General features: G+C 41.4%; 1 protein-coding gene across 8 annotated transcripts in view; it reads right to left on the bottom strand.

Moving 5' to 3' along the window:
* Window positions 1-18,017, bottom strand: part of IGSF5 (immunoglobulin superfamily member 5) — a 48,739-nt gene that overhangs the window by 12,865 nt on the left and 17,857 nt on the right. For 4 of the 8 annotated variants that reach the window (XM_024758126.1, XM_024758125.1, XM_024758124.1 and 1 more), the window contains exons 4-5: window positions 13,838-14,137; window positions 2,845-2,982 (exon numbers count right to left, since the gene is read on the bottom strand). The exons of 2 other annotated variants lie outside the window; for them this stretch is intronic. In XM_024758126.1, coding sequence (XP_024613894.1) covers window positions 2,845-2,982; window positions 13,838-14,137 — 438 coding nt within the window. The remainder of the gene's footprint in view (window positions 1-2,844; window positions 2,983-13,837; window positions 14,138-18,017) is intronic. 2 more of the 8 variants (XM_024758128.1, XM_024758129.1) reach the window with 2 other exon arrangements.

The following is an 18,017-nucleotide window of genomic DNA, read 5'->3' as shown; positions in this document are numbered from 1 at the left end:
TTTCAATTTAAAAGCAAAATTTTGAAAAAAAAAAAAAAAAAAAAAAGGAAGAAAATCACATTAGCAAAATCAGGATAGTTATTCTGAAAATAAAATCTTATCAATTTTTATAGGTCCCCTGATTTTAAATACTCACATTACTGAGTGTTTGTGATCCAATAGATATTAAGCTTCCCAACAGTGAACTATCAAATGACTTCCAAGCTTAAGGAAAGCAGAATTTGCTATTCACTATCATAAATATAAGTATTTGTGATACTTGGGTACCTGAAATATAGTAGGTGCCCAGTAAGTACTTAGTGAGTACTGAATCTAATTTCTGAGGTTATAAAGACTCTACTGTTCACCATAAAGAGATGCTCTGTGTTCCCAGTCCATGCTGTCAGTCATTCAGTACTTACCTGTTCAGGCACCCTGCCAGTGCTATGCAAGGTGTTATTTCATCTAATCGTCAAAACAACCCAAGAGGTAGGTGTTAGCATTATCATATTTTTAACAAACTAGATATTATTACAAGAGTATAACCATGTCTTTAACAGATAAGGAATTCCATTGCTTCAGCACTATATTTCTTTCGTTCTGAAATACATTTTCAATCAATATGTACCAATGTTATCAATTCATACAGTTGTGTCCACACCCCAAAAGCTCTCATTAAATTGCTAATGTTTTTAATCAATGGACTCTTGGACTAGAGGGACTCTAGCATTTCACAATGGGGAGTAACACACAGCAGCCCCCATCCATCTGGTACTAAAGCCAGTGTGCTTTGCACTTTCACCGTCCCATCTAGGGCTCCTAGGTATCAAGCTTTATCACGATCAAAAAAATATTCATTTTCCTTATTTTTTGGGTAATGTTCTCACTTATTTGCAGTTCTGACAACATCCGCTGATTCACACCTCAAATTGAACCTCAGAAGCAATCTTATTTGAATTGAAGGGGAGAGATTATCTAGTGTCCCTCTGGTAATAGACGAATGTCACTAGTGTTCCTGTGAAGCTTCGATCCCAAAGCCTCCAGGCCACGCTGAGTGGGGTCCTCAGCCATCCTCAGTCAGTCTCCAGTAAACCAGGCAGAGTACCGAGAATTCTCCAGGCACCAACAAAGCAGAGCACCAGAAAATACTCTTTAAAACACTTGCTATTTAATATTTGTAAGCATGGAAATAATTATCATGGGACAATCCAAGTGTTCACTGGATCCTATACATTTATGTCAAGGTGAAGTTTAGCGTCCATTGTGCATCAACTTTTCAAAGTTAAATGAAGGATAAAATCTAGGACAGATCACGATCACACAAACTTTTATTATGTTAATTTACTTAATTCTCATAACCAATCTATAGGAGAAGACTTATCCCCATTTTGTAAATGAGGAAGCTAAGAATCAGAGAATCTCCCTGGTACACATCCTGTGTGGCCACAAACCTTCTTACTAGGCTGGCGTGGGACAGACAAAAGCCTAAGAGATGCAGAAGTCCAAATAAATAGAATGTTCTCCAAATATGCCACAATAGCTAATGTCAGAAATAATAATCTGAAGGCAATGAACAATCCTAGTCAGTTCTAAATTAAAATTTAAGTTATTCATAGTTTTCATTAAAATCCAGTGTTCTTTTTTTGGGGTTTTTTTGTTTTTTTTTTTTTGTTTTTTTTTTTGAGTAATGCATCTGTGGCATACAGGGTAACTCCTAGGTAAAAACAAATTCCCATCAAATATGGGTCAACAGGTATTTACTACTTTTCACTTCTGTTTCCTAAAGAATAAAGGTATACCACAGAATTAATTCCCCAAGGACAAACCAAACCCATGCAGGAGCTAAGGCTAGACAATTAGCCTAGTTAAGGCTGGACCATGAACTTCACATGGAATATCTCACTAAGAGAACTATTCTGAGTAAAAGAGTTGGGTAACATGGTGCCTGGCAGACATGCAAAAAGTGCTCATTGAGTGGCAGTTAGTCTTAATAAAATTAAAAGTGCAATTAAACTGACATGTAGCTAAACGTCAAAACTCTAACTTTAAGAAAATTAATTTAATATTCAAATTTAAATGTTTTAATTTAAATATTCAGTAGGAGTACATGGAGGTTTCATGAGAGAAAGAAAGACAAAGATGGACACACACACTCAACAGTTGGAAAGTCCTGAGCTGCCCATATGACAAAGTCCCTGTGGTTTCTGAAATCACAAACTAACTCCAGAATAAGCCCACCCCAATGTTGATGAACCCACGCTAATATTAATAAGCTCACCTCTATGTTGGCCTTTCCCCCGAACAAGGCCACTCCTTCATATATCTTGGGGTATCTCAAAAGACTTCATTTAGAAGACATGTGTAACTATTTTTATTTACTTTATTTGTACTACTTTTGTTAACAGAAAACCATGTTTTTCTTTCTACCACTACACCAATATTCACCTACAAAAGGAGACTCAGAATTCTACAAAATAGAAAAAAATCTTTTGATGTGTTCAGATAGGTGGGTATTATTCTAGAAAAAACATAGCATCTAAATGACAGATTGCGACAGCCTTATATCCTTGCCGGTAAACACAAAACTCAAATAGTCAGTGTCTTTGATGAGAAAGGCACTGTCTCATCACCTTCTCAAAGTGTGAAGATCTGTCTTCCTTGGGGGGTTGACTCAGGCCCCAGAGGAATGGCTTCCTTTCTTGAGAAAGTCCTTTCCCTCTCTATGAATGGCATGCATTTCCTTTCAAGGACTCTAAAAGCCAATATACCTTTTGAAAGAGCTGATGAGCTAACAAACTGCAAATGCTTGTACCAAAAGTTCAAAAATATATATAAATCTGTACAAACAACAACAACAAAAATTACCTTCTTTCTCTCTCCTGGAGACACAGCAGCAGAACATTATAATCAGAACAATGATCAGGATCAAAAGCAATGACAATGATACTGCAAGTAGAACTATGGCCCAGGCAGGCAATGATGTACCTGGTTTATCAATACTGTCTATAAGGTAGAAAGGAGAAAAATATATATTTTAGTGAGGGTTGCCACTGTCAAGGGTATGTAATCACTGATTCTACCACACTATAAATTAGATTATGTTTTCCAACCATGTTGTAACTATTCAATCTGCTACAGCCAGATGTCAAAGGCCAAGTTCCCTTCTGTGTGCTTAAATATTCAATGCTCTACAGTATTTTTCATTACAGTGTTTATTGCTGCCAGTAAATACCAGCCTAGTAACACAGTCCAAGCATTCTCTGGTTAACTCCTCTAAAATTCCTGAGAGGTGAATAAACTGGGCTGGGCCATAACTCCCTGAGGTTGGAACAGTGGTTTCCATGCTCTGACATCCTTTACTTATTCAAGAAATGCTTATTGACTGGATATAAGCCCAGGAGTGGGATTGCTGAATCAAAACTCTAATTTGAAAAGATACACGCACGCTTATGTTCATAGCAGCACTATTTACAACAGCCAAGACGTGGAAGCAACCTAAATGTCCATCAACAGATGAATGGATAAAGAAGATGTGGTACATATACACAACGGAATATTACTCAGCCATAAAAAAGAATGAAATAATGCCATTTGCAGCAACAAGGATCGACCTAGAGATTATCATACTAAGTGAAGTAAGTCAGACAGAGAAAGACAAATATCATATGATATCACTTATACGTGGAATCTAAAAGAATGAAACAAATGAACTTATTTACAAAACGGAAACAGACTCACAGACTTAGAAAACAAACTTATGGTTACCGAAAGGAAAGGGGATAGAGGAGAGATAAACTGGAGTTTGGGATTAGCAGATACAAACCATTACGTACAGAATGGATAAACAACAAGGTCCTACTGCATAGCACAGGAAACTATATATTCAATATCCTGTCATAAACTGTAATGGAAAAGAATATAAAAAAGAATATATGTATAACTGAATCACTGTGCTGTTCCACAGAAATTAACACAACATTGTAGATCAACCATACTTCAATAAAATAATTTCTTTTAAAAAAAGAAGTATTTATTGAGCAGCTACTGGACAAGATTGGAAGGATGACCTTGGTTCTCATTTCCATGTCCCCACCCATGGAGAGTCAAAGCCCAGAGGAAATCAGAACAAACTGAGAAAGAGTCACTCCCAAAGGAACCTAGTGCAAGTCTCCACCCCAGTGCTACCCGCACCTCACCTGCAATTCGCTTCTCTTCTAGTAATTGCCCCTCACATGGCTCTCTGGGAGCCACCTTCCTTAGTGTCGACTTTGCCCTCTTGTTCTATCCAGTAGTCATGGAGGTGGGAGAGAGGAAGGATCAGGTGGGGCAAGGCAAGCAGAAAAAAAAAGGAGCCAGGATATCGCTTGCTGCTTATTTTGTTCAAATCTGTACAGAGATTAACGGACATATAACTGAAACTCTCACTTACTCTCACCTGTTTCAAGCTACGGCTCGTCACCAACTTATTTTTAGGAATGGAAACGACTGTGACACTTTTGAAGTTCCTTTCATTTTATTTACACTAATGTGTCTAGTAGTACTTTAACAATGTAAAGGGTTTTTTCCCCCAGAAAGTAATTGCAATGATGTGTTTTACAAGTTGTTGATAGCAAAGACATTTTCCTTAAAAAGAGTTTTGACGTACACTACTTTAAATAGGGTGCTGAAATAGTGATTGTGCAAAATACATTGTACGAATTAAGCAAGCTAGAAGTACTAAGAAAATTTGTGATTATTATGTTAATTTCTGGACCAAATAAAAAAGTGCGGTCAGAAAAAAGGGGGGAGGGAGAGCTGGGGAGAGAAGGAAAGAGAGAAGAAAAGCCATTTTGATTTTTCATAGCCATGTCCTAGCTGTAACTTTCTACTACACATCATATGGTTGTCTAGATTCAAATTTAATTTAATTTAAATTATATACAATTAAATACTCAGCACCAGTCAGAGTGGCCACATTTCAAGGGCTCAGTTACCACAGGTATAGAACCTCACCTTCATCAGGGAGTCCTGTGGGACCACGCCGCCTAGGCATGGGCTGTGGGAACTGCACGCGTGTTCCAGACAGCCCTCATCCAGCATTTCACTTCTCCTACTGAACCACGTTGAAGTCAAACCACGTGTACGTTGGTCAGCTTCAATGTGAATTGCTATTCAAGAAAGTCTGTCACTCTACCCTGAGTGCGTGGGTAGCACCTCAGTGTAAATTTGTGCTATTTTATTAGATGCTAGTCATTAGAAAAGTATTAAAACAACAGACTTCCTATGAAGGAAGATAGGGTTTGCTTTTAAATCAACGTCATTCCCGCACTTTGGAACTAGAGATATAGCTGGAAAATGTCTCTTGGATGTTCTTACTTAGAGTTTTCTTTGAAATCATAGTTTCAAAGTTAAATCTGCAGAATAAGTTGCATGAATGGTTAGAGATGATCACTAATGTTCTGTTGTCGACATCTGGTTGCTGATTCATGGGCGAGCAAGGATCCCACTGCAGAATAATCCACAGGCTTATCTCAAAGCAAGTGCTAAAATCCAGGGAACTCTGTTTTGAAGAACTATGTAATATAAAAAGATATTTGTCTTTTGCCCTTTGTGCAAGGCTTGTCTGCATTACCTACAATGGTTTTTACATTTCCTTCTTTTTTTAACATCTCACATTCGAAGCCATCTTAAATGTCTATGAAATTGACCACTCTCAGGTCTATTCTTCTTACACTTCTGCTCCTATCTAAATTAGACTTAGTCCCCACAAGGACCGCGTCTCATTTTCCTTATACTCCAAGCACCTGGCACATATTGGACACCTTGAACAAATGAATTGATAGATGGATGGATAGATGGATGGGTGGACAGATAAAAGAGGCTGAATTTCCTTCTGACTCTACATGGAGAAATCTGTACACCAGGCAGTCAGCTGCCTCTGAGCCAGACCTAGGACTCACCTTTCTCCCATATTAAGATGCTCAGACAAGAATTACAGGACTTTAGAAAAGTCAGAACTAATGCCATCTATCTCCGCATCAGTCACCATTTTTCTGAGGTGAGCTGGGACTGATAGAGATAAGAAAAGAGTTACCCTCCAAAAGAAATGAAGGGGGAAGGAACAGGTTATACCCTTCCCATGCCCCATACATGCAACTTTAAAACAAGCCAGTCCCTAAATTGGGAGACTGGGATTAACATATACACACTCCTGTATATAAAATACAGAACAAGAGCTTACTGTATAGCACAGGGAACTATACTCAATATTTTGTAATAATCTACAAGGGAAAAGGATCTGAAAAAGAATATATATATACACATATATGTATATATATAACTGAATCACTTTGCTGTACAACTGAAAGTAACACGACATGGTAAATCAACTATACTTCAATTTTTAAAAATAAAAATAAAATAAAATATAGTATATGGTCCAAAAACAACAAAACAAGCCAGACCCTTCACATCCAGAGAGTAATATGGCTCATCCCCTCGTTCCACAGAAAACAGAATCCCAAGCATCTCCTGGTACCCCAGGGGATTCTGATGCAGGTGGTGGGCGACCCACACTTTGAGAATCCCCAAATGCAGCCAAAATGTAAGCACCGCCCAAGCAACCTGCCACATTACAGGGCACCCCTATATTCTCCCTCTGTCTGATGTGATGATAAAATTATTAAGCCCAGAACTGCATTTAGGATATTCACAATCAGACCACTCTATGGAAGCTTCCTGACTGACAGAGCCCTTTGGGCTTTGCGTCAGTGGAACCAATCAAATCTCATGGCCACCGTGTCCCCGTGTACCCTTTGGCTTTGGGCTCACTCATAGGTAACAATTCTCGCCCCACCAGGCTGTTCAGAGACTCGAGAGATGGGGGTCAAAGTGCAGAACGCTGTAAAATCCAGCGCACGTGTTCAGGATTGCCGTGGTCATTTTAATTCGGTCTGTTGAACTCTTTTACAAACTGAAGTTTGCAAATAATAGGAGCTTTCATAGTAAAAGGGAGCCAGCTGGGGTTAAACATTAATGTCTGGCTCAAGATCCAAGAGACAGGCTCGAAATTCTTACCGGAAAAAGTCAACACACTGTTGACCTCCTCAGACCCTCTCTGTCAGGGGTGTTTCCTCCCTGCTGGAGAAAGCTCTCGGCGTGCCAGCTTCTGTCATCTGAGCCTTGGCATAACAACTTTCCTCTGACCTTGCACAGAGGAAGCCAGCGATCCCCAGGGAGGGCCTGTTTAAAGGACAGGAGGCCACCTCTCTGGGGTTGGGGACAGAATCAAGAAAGAGAGCGGGTGATGTTGTGCCCTGCCTGCCTCTCGTGTCCCTTAGTTCAACCACTAAGTTCAATGAAGTGATGCTGAACTCGCCTAAAAGCCCCAGGATCTCACCAAAATGACAGCCACAGGGCTCATTCTTTGCTTCCACAGGGGGTCAAATTTCCCACGGAGCTTCCTACCTAAGAAAGACTTAAACCCTCTACTCCAGGGGAGCCCAGAGAAAAGTGTGGGGTGTGCACTGTGAAGAGATGTAATTTAGGATTGGAGCTACACAGAAGAACCTTCCTTACTTTAGTAATAACTTTTAATTTATCATAGAGTACTTACATATATGTACACACACGCATATATATCATGGGTATTTTTGTTTAGCATGAGGCTAATTTTTAAATGAGCACCTTTACAGTGGGTTGAAAGAGAAAGAAACAATGGTCATATATTGATAAAGCAAAAATCGTGACAGTGGACAGAAAACAGTATCTTGGAATGATCTCATCCATGACCCAACCCCTTTGTCATGCAGATAAGACACTCGGGAGAAGGACTCAATAAAAGGGTCAAGGGCGCTCAGAGCAGGAAAGCCCCAGGGGCTCTCACTTATGTCTTTCTATTCAGCCATGTTGGGTCTCCAATCTGGAAGAATCCTTCTGGGGAAGTTACAGCCCACGTCTTAAAGGAAACAGGGAATCTAGGTGGACACCAAGCCTTACTGAAGAGTGTGGGTGTGATGGTTCAAGGTGAATGGCAGATTTGCAGGCAAGGATAGGTATACTATACCTGAGAACCCACAAATAGTGACTAAGGAAGGTTATCTCCAGGGTCAACACAGCTCACCTTCCTCCCTACGTTCCTTCACACACTACATGCACGTAAGGGCTGCATGACTGGATTTACTGTGTGGTTTTAATCTCAGCTCCGAGCTTGTCTTTTTCCCATCTGTGAAGACAAGGAAAATAGTATTTCCCAGATGCTCTCACAGGAATGCTCAGAGTTTTAAAAGGGCACATAGAATTTCTCAGAACCAACTGGATGACTACAAAATGTCAACACCAGCATGGGCAAAGCCTGCTCCTGACTAGAAGGGACACAGGAGATCTCCGAATCCATAAAATAAATGATAACCATCGCTCACTCTCCTGTCCTGTGGGCTCTGGGACAGGGACTGTCCTAAGTGCTCTCGGTGTTTTAACCCACTTACTTCTCACAATAACAACTACCCTATAAGGTAGGGATTATTACTATCTCAGTTTCCCAGATGAGAAAACCCAGGCACAGAGAGGTTTTCACTTGCGTAAAGTCACACTGCAAGTAAGTAGGCAAGCTGGGGGTTGAGGCCAGGCTGTCTGGTGTCCAAGACTATGAATAGTAGCACCTGATGAGGCTGGGTCAGGAGGTGGGGCCTTGGAGAGTTTCCATTTCAGTAACCCCTAATCCTGACTGCTCAGTAATTTGGGAGCGTTTCTTTATTTTTTTTATTTTTTTTGCGGTACGCGGGCCTCTCCCTGTTGTGGCCTCTCCCGTTGCAGAGCACAGACTCCGGACGCGCAGGCTCAGCGGCCATGGCTCACGGACCCAGCCACTCCGCGGCATGTGGGATCTTCCCAGACCGGGGCACGAACCCGTGTCCCCTGCATCGGCAGGTGGACTCTCAACCACTGCGCCACCAGGGAAGCCCTGGGAGCTTTTTCTTTAAATGCCAATTCCCAGACTCCACACAGACCAAGTAAGTCAGAACCTCTGGGGTGGGGCCTGAGAATCAGCAAACGTGTTAAAGCTCCCTTGACAGGAAGCCAAGGAGAGGGAACGTCTGTCCTCTGCTCCTCCCCAACTCGTTTTACGGGCAAGAAAACTGAGCCCCGAAGGCCAGTGACTTGCCCAACATCACACAGCTAGTGCCAGAGTTCCCACCAGGACGGTCACTCCCACCACTCTTGTCTGTTCTCGAAATGACCACATCCCACAAAACTCAGATCATACCAGGAATCACCACAGTCTACAAGGTGCTCACTTGTCCGAAAACTATGGCTTCACTTTCACAGTTCACAGCCTACACACTTGTAAGTATGTAGAGAAAACAATCCAGACGACCAGACAGAGGACTGAGGGACCTCAGCTCATGGCAGACATGATGGGGGCCTTCACCTTCTAGCTGTATGTACGTCTGTGATGCTTCCAGTCTGTATTACCTCTATAATGGAGAAAATAGAATTTTTTTTAAAAATTAGCCTGCGACCTTTCAATATGCTTTTCTTCAAAGAATCAATGTGTGTAATACACCCTTTTGGCTTGAACTCACTAGACTTCCTAAGCTGCCAGTATTACTCTTCTTTCAGGGACTTGAAAGGATTATTCCGGACATGAACACAAATTCCTTGCACTTTCAGGAATGAGTGGCAGGACTGATGCTTTTGTCTGGTTCCTGAAGAAGCTTGAACAAGCACAGCCTCATGCGTCTTCAGCTCTTTGTAAACGTGGCTTTGCTTCTACAAGCCAGCTCTCCCGGCCAAGGCAGGAGCGAGGCTTTCAGATACTAAAACCTGCATAAAACACACAACAGGCAGCCAGCCACCAGCTGCTCTCGATCTGGATGAATAATTTAGAAACAAATTACCCTTCTCAAAATGAGTCCAGTAAAGTCAGACTCATTGCAACACACCCCTAAGGCTCTCCTCTGTGAAACTGTCGTGACTCTAGCTGCCATAATTAAGGCCACTCACTTCACTGGTCCCAGGCTAAGAAGAATTCAGCTGAATTAAACCCCATCACGGGAAACCAAATGTCCCTTGCCCTTCCCCTAAAAAGAGAAGCTTTGTAGGCAAGCTAATATCCAAATCCATTTCTGTGAGGCATCCTCATAGACCAGAGCTCTTCGCTGCATTATTACCTTGTTAAGGTGTGTGGTTTAAAAAATTCATTCCATTTGGTGCTAATGGAACTTTTTTCAATCTTCCCTTTCAAAGCCTGGACCATACTTTGTCATATTTAAATCGCTTAAAAGCAAGCTGGGTTGGCTCCTTGGAGAGCTGGCTGATTCCAGGCTGGAACAGGGGAAAGGTGAAGACAGTTCAGAACATCTAACTGAGCCAAGTGTAAGGAGATATGGGGATACATGTACACATATAGCTGATTCACTTTGTTATACAACAGCAACTAATACACCATTGTAAAGCCATTATGCTCCAATAAAGGTGTTAAAAAAAGAACTAAGAGGGACACATCGGAAGTACAGCAGAGCCAGCTGGAAGGGATTCCCACCGGCCGAATCTGGAGGAATCCGAGCATCGCAATGAGTAACGATGGAAATAAATCATAATGTATTGGATTAAAATGCGTCCATACTAAAACTGTAAACATTTTTTGAAAAAATAAGAAAAAGAAGAAAAGAAATGCCTCTTCTTTACAGAACAATGCCAAACTAATAAATATAGAAAAATGATGGAACCAGAAAAATCTCTCTTTTACAACCACTATAGAAATAAGTGATTCAGGCAATGACTTATCCATGAATGCAAATGTTATTATGTGATAGACAGTCAAGAAACAAGATAATCACACAGTACTTGTAGGTCAGATATTAATTATAAAGGCCAGAAAGGTACCTTTACAATGGAGAAATCTGGGGGACACCACCTTACCCAAATGATCAAACTTATTACCAATAATAGAGAAAACTGGCATCACGTGACCACATGACATTACCCATGTCTTGCCAAAAATATTTAACCTCAATCAAAGTATGTTGGGAAAATTCAGACAAATCCATATTGAAGGGTATCTTGCAAAAATGGTCTGGATCCTTCAAAGATGTTTATATCGGGAAAGACAAAAAGTGGAGGAACCGCTGGACGTTAAAGGAGACAGAAGAAGACCTGACAGCCAAAGGCAATGCATGGCCTTTAACTGGATACTGGCTTGGGGGAAAAAAATCTAGAAAGGACAGTAGGGGAAATTTGAATATGGAATCAATGTTAAATTTCCTGACTGCCAACTACATTGGGGCTATGTAGGATGGCCTTGTTCTTATGACACACATGCTGGGGTATTTAGGGGTAAAATGTCATAAAATCTCCAACTAAATCTCAAATGGTAAAGAAAGGAAGAAAGGAAGGAAGGAAGGAAGGAAGGAAGAAGGAAAGAAAGGAAGAAATTTTAAAAGGAGTGAGGGAAGGATGGAGGAAGGAAGGAAGGAAGGAAAGAAAGGAGGGAGAGAGGAAGGGAAAGAAAAGCTAAGAGAGAAGCAAACATGAGAAAATGTTAACATCTGTTGTATCTAAGTGAAGATACATTGGTATTCATTGTACTATTCTTGCATCAACTTTTCTAAAGGTTTTTTAATTGTCCAAAATTATAAGAAAGCAAGCTAGGTCTGAATTCCAGCTTCATCTTCATATACAGTCTTGGTAGGAAATCAGCTAAAATTCTTTGAATTTAATAAGCTGAAATAAGTTAACCTCGACTTAAAACCAAAGAAAACACAGATTTCTGTGTCCTTTACCCTCAAAGACACTGATATTCACCAGAACCAGGTCAAAGCTCTGGCAGTCTGAGTCCCCATTCCTAATGGCAACAACCAGCTGGAGCCTGTACAGCTGCTCTGTGTCGATGGGGATGCTGTTTGGTTCCCAGCAGGCCCCTGCGCTCTGTCTTCTACCTGACATGTGGATTCACTCATGCTTTAATTTCTGTTGTCTGCCTGGTCTCTGGAGACATCTGAGTTGGAGACAAGGGCCAGACATCAGGAGTGCAAGCTTGTGATGGTACTGCAGTGGGGATCCATCCCTGCGGTGCAAAGCTCAGGATGACTGGCGCTAACCACAGCTTAGGCTCTAAATGGCTTTTTACAGGTTCACAGATACATCATCTGTTATGCCGTGAATTGTCTGTCCCCAAAATTCATTTGTTAAAATACTAACTCCTAGTGCCTCAGAATGTGACCTTATTTGGAAACAGTGTTGTTGCAGATGGAACTTAGTTAAGATGAGGTCATAGGGTGGCCCCTGATCCAATATGACTGGGGTCCTTATTACAAAAAGGAAATATGGACATGAGCCACACATACAGGGAGAACATCATGTGAAGATGAAGGTGGAGATCAGGTGATGCAGGGTCTACAAGCCAAGGGACACCAAAGATTGCCAGCCAACCACCAGAAGCTGGGGGAGAGGCTTGGAACAGATGGGTCTTCAGAAGGAACCAACACTGCCCACACCTTGATCTTGGACTCTTAGCCTCCACAGCTGTGAGAGAAACCATGTCTGTTGTTTAAGTCCCCAGTCTGAGGTTACAGCAGCCCCAGGACACTCACAAACCTTCCAGGGCTGCTCACAGGGGGAGGGCAGAGTGGACGGGTGAGCAGATTCTGGAGACACACTGGCGAGTCCACCTCTGCCATCTATCAACGTGGGCAAGTTCCAAACAACGTGTCTCTGTCACCTCATCCTTACATCAGGAATAATAACTGCATCCACTCATAAGAAAGTTGTGTAATTTGGTTAACATTTGAGAACTGCTTAAAACAGTGTCTTTAAAGAGTAGATATATGGACATGTATAACTGATTCACTTTGCTGTACAGCAGAAACTAACACAACATTTTAAATCAAGTATACTCCAATAAAATTTTTTTAAAAAATAAAGTGAAACACTGAGTTTGGGTAAAAAAAACGCATCTTTACTTAATAAGAGCTATGTAGTACTGTTTTTTATTTTTATTGTTTTTATTATTAATCTTGCTATGGCTGTAACTTTATTCCAAACTTTGGAAGATCTAAGTAGAAGTGTTTTCATAGTGGGAACAGTTTTGGACCAAGGGAGAAGTTCCTCCTGGCTTTGGGATCCCTTTGTGCCATCAGCATAAGACCTGGAATGGAGTGTAGTCCTTCTCTGGGCCTCCCTTCCTTTCCTCTTTTGTAAAATGAAGGCATGAAACTCAGCCCCCGCCCCTGTGTCTTCTAGTTGGCCCAGGTGGCCTTCGAGGTCAAGCAGGTTCAGAGGCCCCATGAAGGTTTGGTCAGTTTGGTGTTTCCCAAGGACCCTGCAACAGATTTTCTTTGGGATCTAAACTTTAAACTTATGTCATTTTGTGAAGTTAAAAAAAAAAAAAGAAAAAAAACATAGACCTGGTACTTTGAGATACACTGTGGATTTGCTGGGTAAAAAATTGAGCTCTCCTAATCCCACTAAGATTGGAAGGAATCCTTGAGAACGTGCATGACCTCCTCAGATACTGAAAGAGCTCACTTCCTTGGCCCAGGGGATGGGATCAGACAGGAACAATGAGTGAAAGCTAGAGAAAAACATTGAATTCAAGTATCTACATCTGAACTTGATGCTATTTTATAAGTAATTGTCAACATTCTCAATGGTTTCCATATGTAAGTAGAAAAGAGAGAAGCACTTGAAGACGGAATTTTAAAAGTGAAATTACAAGGTCATGAAGCTGACACAAGTCACTTGTCTCCATTACCATCCCTACCTGAGATCAAGATCACCGTGCGATTCTCCTGGGCATCCCTGATTCAGCAACACAACATAAAAATGTAAAGCATGCAATAATAATCCACTTTGTATAAAGCAAAAAGTCTTCACTTACCCAAGGGAGGCTGAACCACAGTAAGATTTACAGTTACGGACTCGTGGACGTGCAGCCACTTCATCTCAGCCACACACGTCACAGTGCCATTGCCCTGCGGCGTCAGAGCCAGAACGCTCACTGCACTTTGAAGGTCCTCAGGCTCCCGGACGGAGTAATAGCTCGAATGGCTCACCGGAACCCCAATCTCCCAGGAAAGACGTGGGAGTGGGGTCCAGCCCAATGCGCGGCAAGTCACATTACAAGGCTTATCCTCCATGACTACTAGACTGCCTTCAGGAATGAACAACCGCCCCATAACTAAAGAAGAAAAGAGAAATGTTTGGAAGGAATGGTCATGCTTCTCGGTGACGGATGTCTTTAAAATTTTCCTTCAGATCACATTGCATGAGCACTACCTTCCCGGGTACAAACTGACTGTGTCTGTATCTGGAAACCTTAACTCAGGTTTGATCTGTGTATTTAACTTATACCTGTCAGGTTCACAGAAGAAGGGGAGGTGGCTCACAAGAAAACAGAGATTCCAGAGAAAATGAATAAATAAAAATCAGGACCTAAGGGAATACAAATCACATGGGAAAGAGAGGGCGGATGTGCCCACCATGGAGGGCTGCACAACGTCTGCAGTGGAGTGGCAAACTTGCCCTGGGCTGCCCTAGGAGCCAAAGCAGAAAGGGAAAACAACCTTTGTATTCTTTTCATCGTAAGGAGAACACATCTCAAAGTTTCATGGGAAGCAAGTCTCTCCTGGCCTTTGGTCAGTCAGATTCATTTTATTTTTGAGTCACATTTTTAAGGATAATTTCCTGTGATATTGCCTTAAAATATTTTTCTAGGTACAAATTAAATAAAAATCTAATCTAATCTAATTATAGAAATAACTACCTTAAATTCTGTATCAGAATATATTACTTAGATCAATTATTTTAAAGTTTTTAGTAAAGACACGCTTGCATATGCCAGGGTTCCCACTGTAAATGACCCATCTGAAAATAGCACTTGTATTGCTAATATTACTAAAATAACCTGAGGATGGGCCCCGGTAAAAACACAGCATTAGCGAACTATATAGACAGTGAAACATTCAGATTAAAATACCCTAAAACTCCCTGCCATGTAATATAATGGAAAGAACACTGGGCTAAGAATCAAAGGATCTGTTCTCAATATTGGCTTTCCCACAAACTTGCCGTCACCATGGGTAAGTCACTGAAATATTCAGGCTCTCTGTTTACTACCTGGTGAACAAGATGATTTAACAAGATCAGTGGTTTTCAAACATTTTGGTTTCAGTAACTTTTATACTCTTAAACACCACTGAGGACTCCAAAGACCTTTGATTTACGTGGGTTCTATCAATATTTTCCATATTTGAAATAAGAATTAAATATTTGCTTATTTTTTTCAAACATTTGTTTTAAAATAACATCAATAACCTATTACCTGTTAATATGGATTAACATATTTTTATGAAAAATATCTTTAGTTTTAACCCAAAATAAATTAGATGACATGTGTTCTATTCATGCAAATCTCTTTAACATCTGGCTGGACTCTCATATCTGCTTCTGCCTTCATTCTGTTGTGATATATTGCCTTCTTCGGAGTATATGAAGAAAATCTGACTTCACACGGATATATGGTTGGAATGGATAGGAAGCTTTTCAGATAATCACGGATATTCTTTGATACTACTGACACACCAAAACTTGACAAGCAGTGGTTGCCTAAAGGTTAGTTACACTGTGGAAACTGAAACCGTATTAAGGAACTTTCATGCTGTTACATTAGAATCCATTGCTCTAGATGGCACTTTGAATGGACATTTTACCCTTGCATGATTTTGTATCATTATACATCAGTCATTTGGAAAACACCGGTCCACTGAGTTATGCAGACCTTCCCAATGTACAGTGGGAAAATCCCTGTACACTCATGAAAGTGAGTGAGAAAGGCAACTAAAATCTTAGTATTACCATGGAAACAGTTATGACCACAGAGACCACCCTGAAAGAATCTAGGGGTTGCCTGGGAGTTTCCAGACTAGACTGAGCTGGATCAGCTCTGAAAGCTCTTCTTACTCTGAAATGTTAATTTCCAGTTATTCCTTTCTTGAATAATGTCTTGGAGCAAGTAAAGCAGCTTAGCTATTTCAAGGATTACTGTAAACGCAGCAGTGAGAAGGGAACAGATTTGTCCCTTCAGACTACAGGATCTTGTGTTTATTCTTTTTAGTTCATTCATTGTTTCATTGATGGAGAGGTTTAAGATGACAGAAACTGGGTGTAGGGGGCTGGTATTGCTTCAGTTAGTAACAGTTGATCTTGAACTCAAGGCTTAGTGGCCTTCAAAACACAAGAGATCTAGAGTTTGGTGTGTGATTAATTGGTGTATGGGCAAAAATACAGCAATCTGAAACATTTCCTTTTTCAGTATTTGTGATCCACCTTTTCCCACTGGCTTTCACAAAGGTCATCCAGTGGCATGACGAGCACTTTACACAGGGTGATGGCTAGAATATTCGTGTAGATTTTGGATGACTCAACATGGAGTTATGTACGTTCTCTTTCTTTTTCTTGTGGATACATGGGAAGGAAAAAAACAAACTTTAGAAAATTCACTTTCAAAATAAACTGGATGCTTCCTCTTTTTTCACGGTTCTTTTCCCTCGAAGAGACCCTGTTGCCCAGAGAACTTTTGTTTCTCTAAGAGCAAAGTGCCATTCAGCCCAGTGCAACCAGGGTAAATGGATGGAGTTCTGTCTCGATCTATGGGTTCCTTCCACGTGACCTTGAGGAAGACTTTAACTTCCCTAGATTCTTGTTCTTCCATCTGTGTTAAAACCAAAAGCTACAGTAATTACCAACATTTAAAAATGCATGTTAGGGGCTTCCCTGGTGGTGCAGTGGTTGAGAGTCCGCCTGCCGATGCAGGAGACACGTGTTCGTGCCCAAGTCCGGGAAGATCCCACATGCCGCGGAGCGGCTGGGCCCGTGAGCTAAAAAAAAAAAAAAAAATGCATGTTAGGGGGCCTTCTCTGGTGGTGCAGTGGTTGAGAATCTGCCTGCCAATGCAGGGGACACAGGTTCGAGCCCTGGTCTGGGAAGATCCCACATGCCGCGGAGCAACTAGGCCCGTGAGCCACAACTACTAAGCCTGCGCGTCTGGAACCTATGCTCCACAACAAGAGAGGCCGCAATAGTGAGAGGCCCGTGCACCGCGATGAAGAGTGGCCCCCGCTTGCCTCAACTAGAGAAAGCCCTAGGACAGAAACGAACACCCAACACAGCCCAAAATTAACTAATTAATTAATTTTTTTTAAAAAATGCATGTTAGGGGTATTCAGACAACTTCATAGTTGCATCTTGGGAAAGATGCTATAAAACCACATGGATTTATGAATCTGATATGCCATAAGCATAGCAATAATAAGTCATGCCTTCAACCCTGTTTCCTTGATCCAGGGGTGCCCTCCTCCTCTCTTGCTTCCCCACTTTACCTGTTATCTACAGACCTTCAAGGTCTGTAGGTCGTATAGCACCTGCTCTGTGGAGTCATCCTAGAAGCCTTCACTAAGTCTCTTATCTCCCTTCCCAATTTGAACCTTACCTTGTCTCCCTCTCTTTGCACTTGCCAGCATCTACATTGCACCACTGTTATTCATGCGCTTGCATTATCTACTCTTCTTGTAAAATTCTTGAGAGCAGGACTGTGTCCTATTGCATTCACCTTGAGTGCCCCTTAAATGCCTAACACAATGGCATGCTCCTACTGGGAATGCAACAGATAATAGCAAATGACTTTATGGGCATTGCTATGAACCAGGTGCTGTTCTAAAGGCTTTATATAAACCTACTCATTTGATCCCACAACTGCCCTATGATGAGCAAACTAGGACACAAGGTCATTAAGTAACATGTCCAAGGTCACACAGTGAGTCAGTGCTAAAGCTGGAACTTGAACCTGGCAGTCAGGCTCCCACCTCTGTGCTATTTACCACTAGACCTCTCTGCCCCACCAGCTTCATTTGCAGTAACTTGAAACAGACAGGGCTTTGGAGTCTTCAAACCATCCCCAGTCATTGTTCCATCCGATCCTCATAGTAAACCTGTGATGTGGGCAGGGGAGCCTTATCCTCACTTTAAAGATAAAGAAATGGAGCCATTTCAGGAGTCACCAA

This window comes from Neophocaena asiaeorientalis, unplaced genomic scaffold, assembly GCF_003031525.2.
Source record: "Neophocaena asiaeorientalis asiaeorientalis breed wild unplaced genomic scaffold, Neophocaena_asiaeorientalis_V1.1 scaffold45, whole genome shotgun sequence".
In the NCBI taxonomy this organism is placed as follows: Eukaryota; Metazoa; Chordata; class Mammalia; order Artiodactyla; family Phocoenidae; genus Neophocaena; species Neophocaena asiaeorientalis.
The sequence above is the reverse complement of the archived record's forward strand: the minus strand, read 5'-3'. Positions and strand labels throughout refer to the sequence as shown.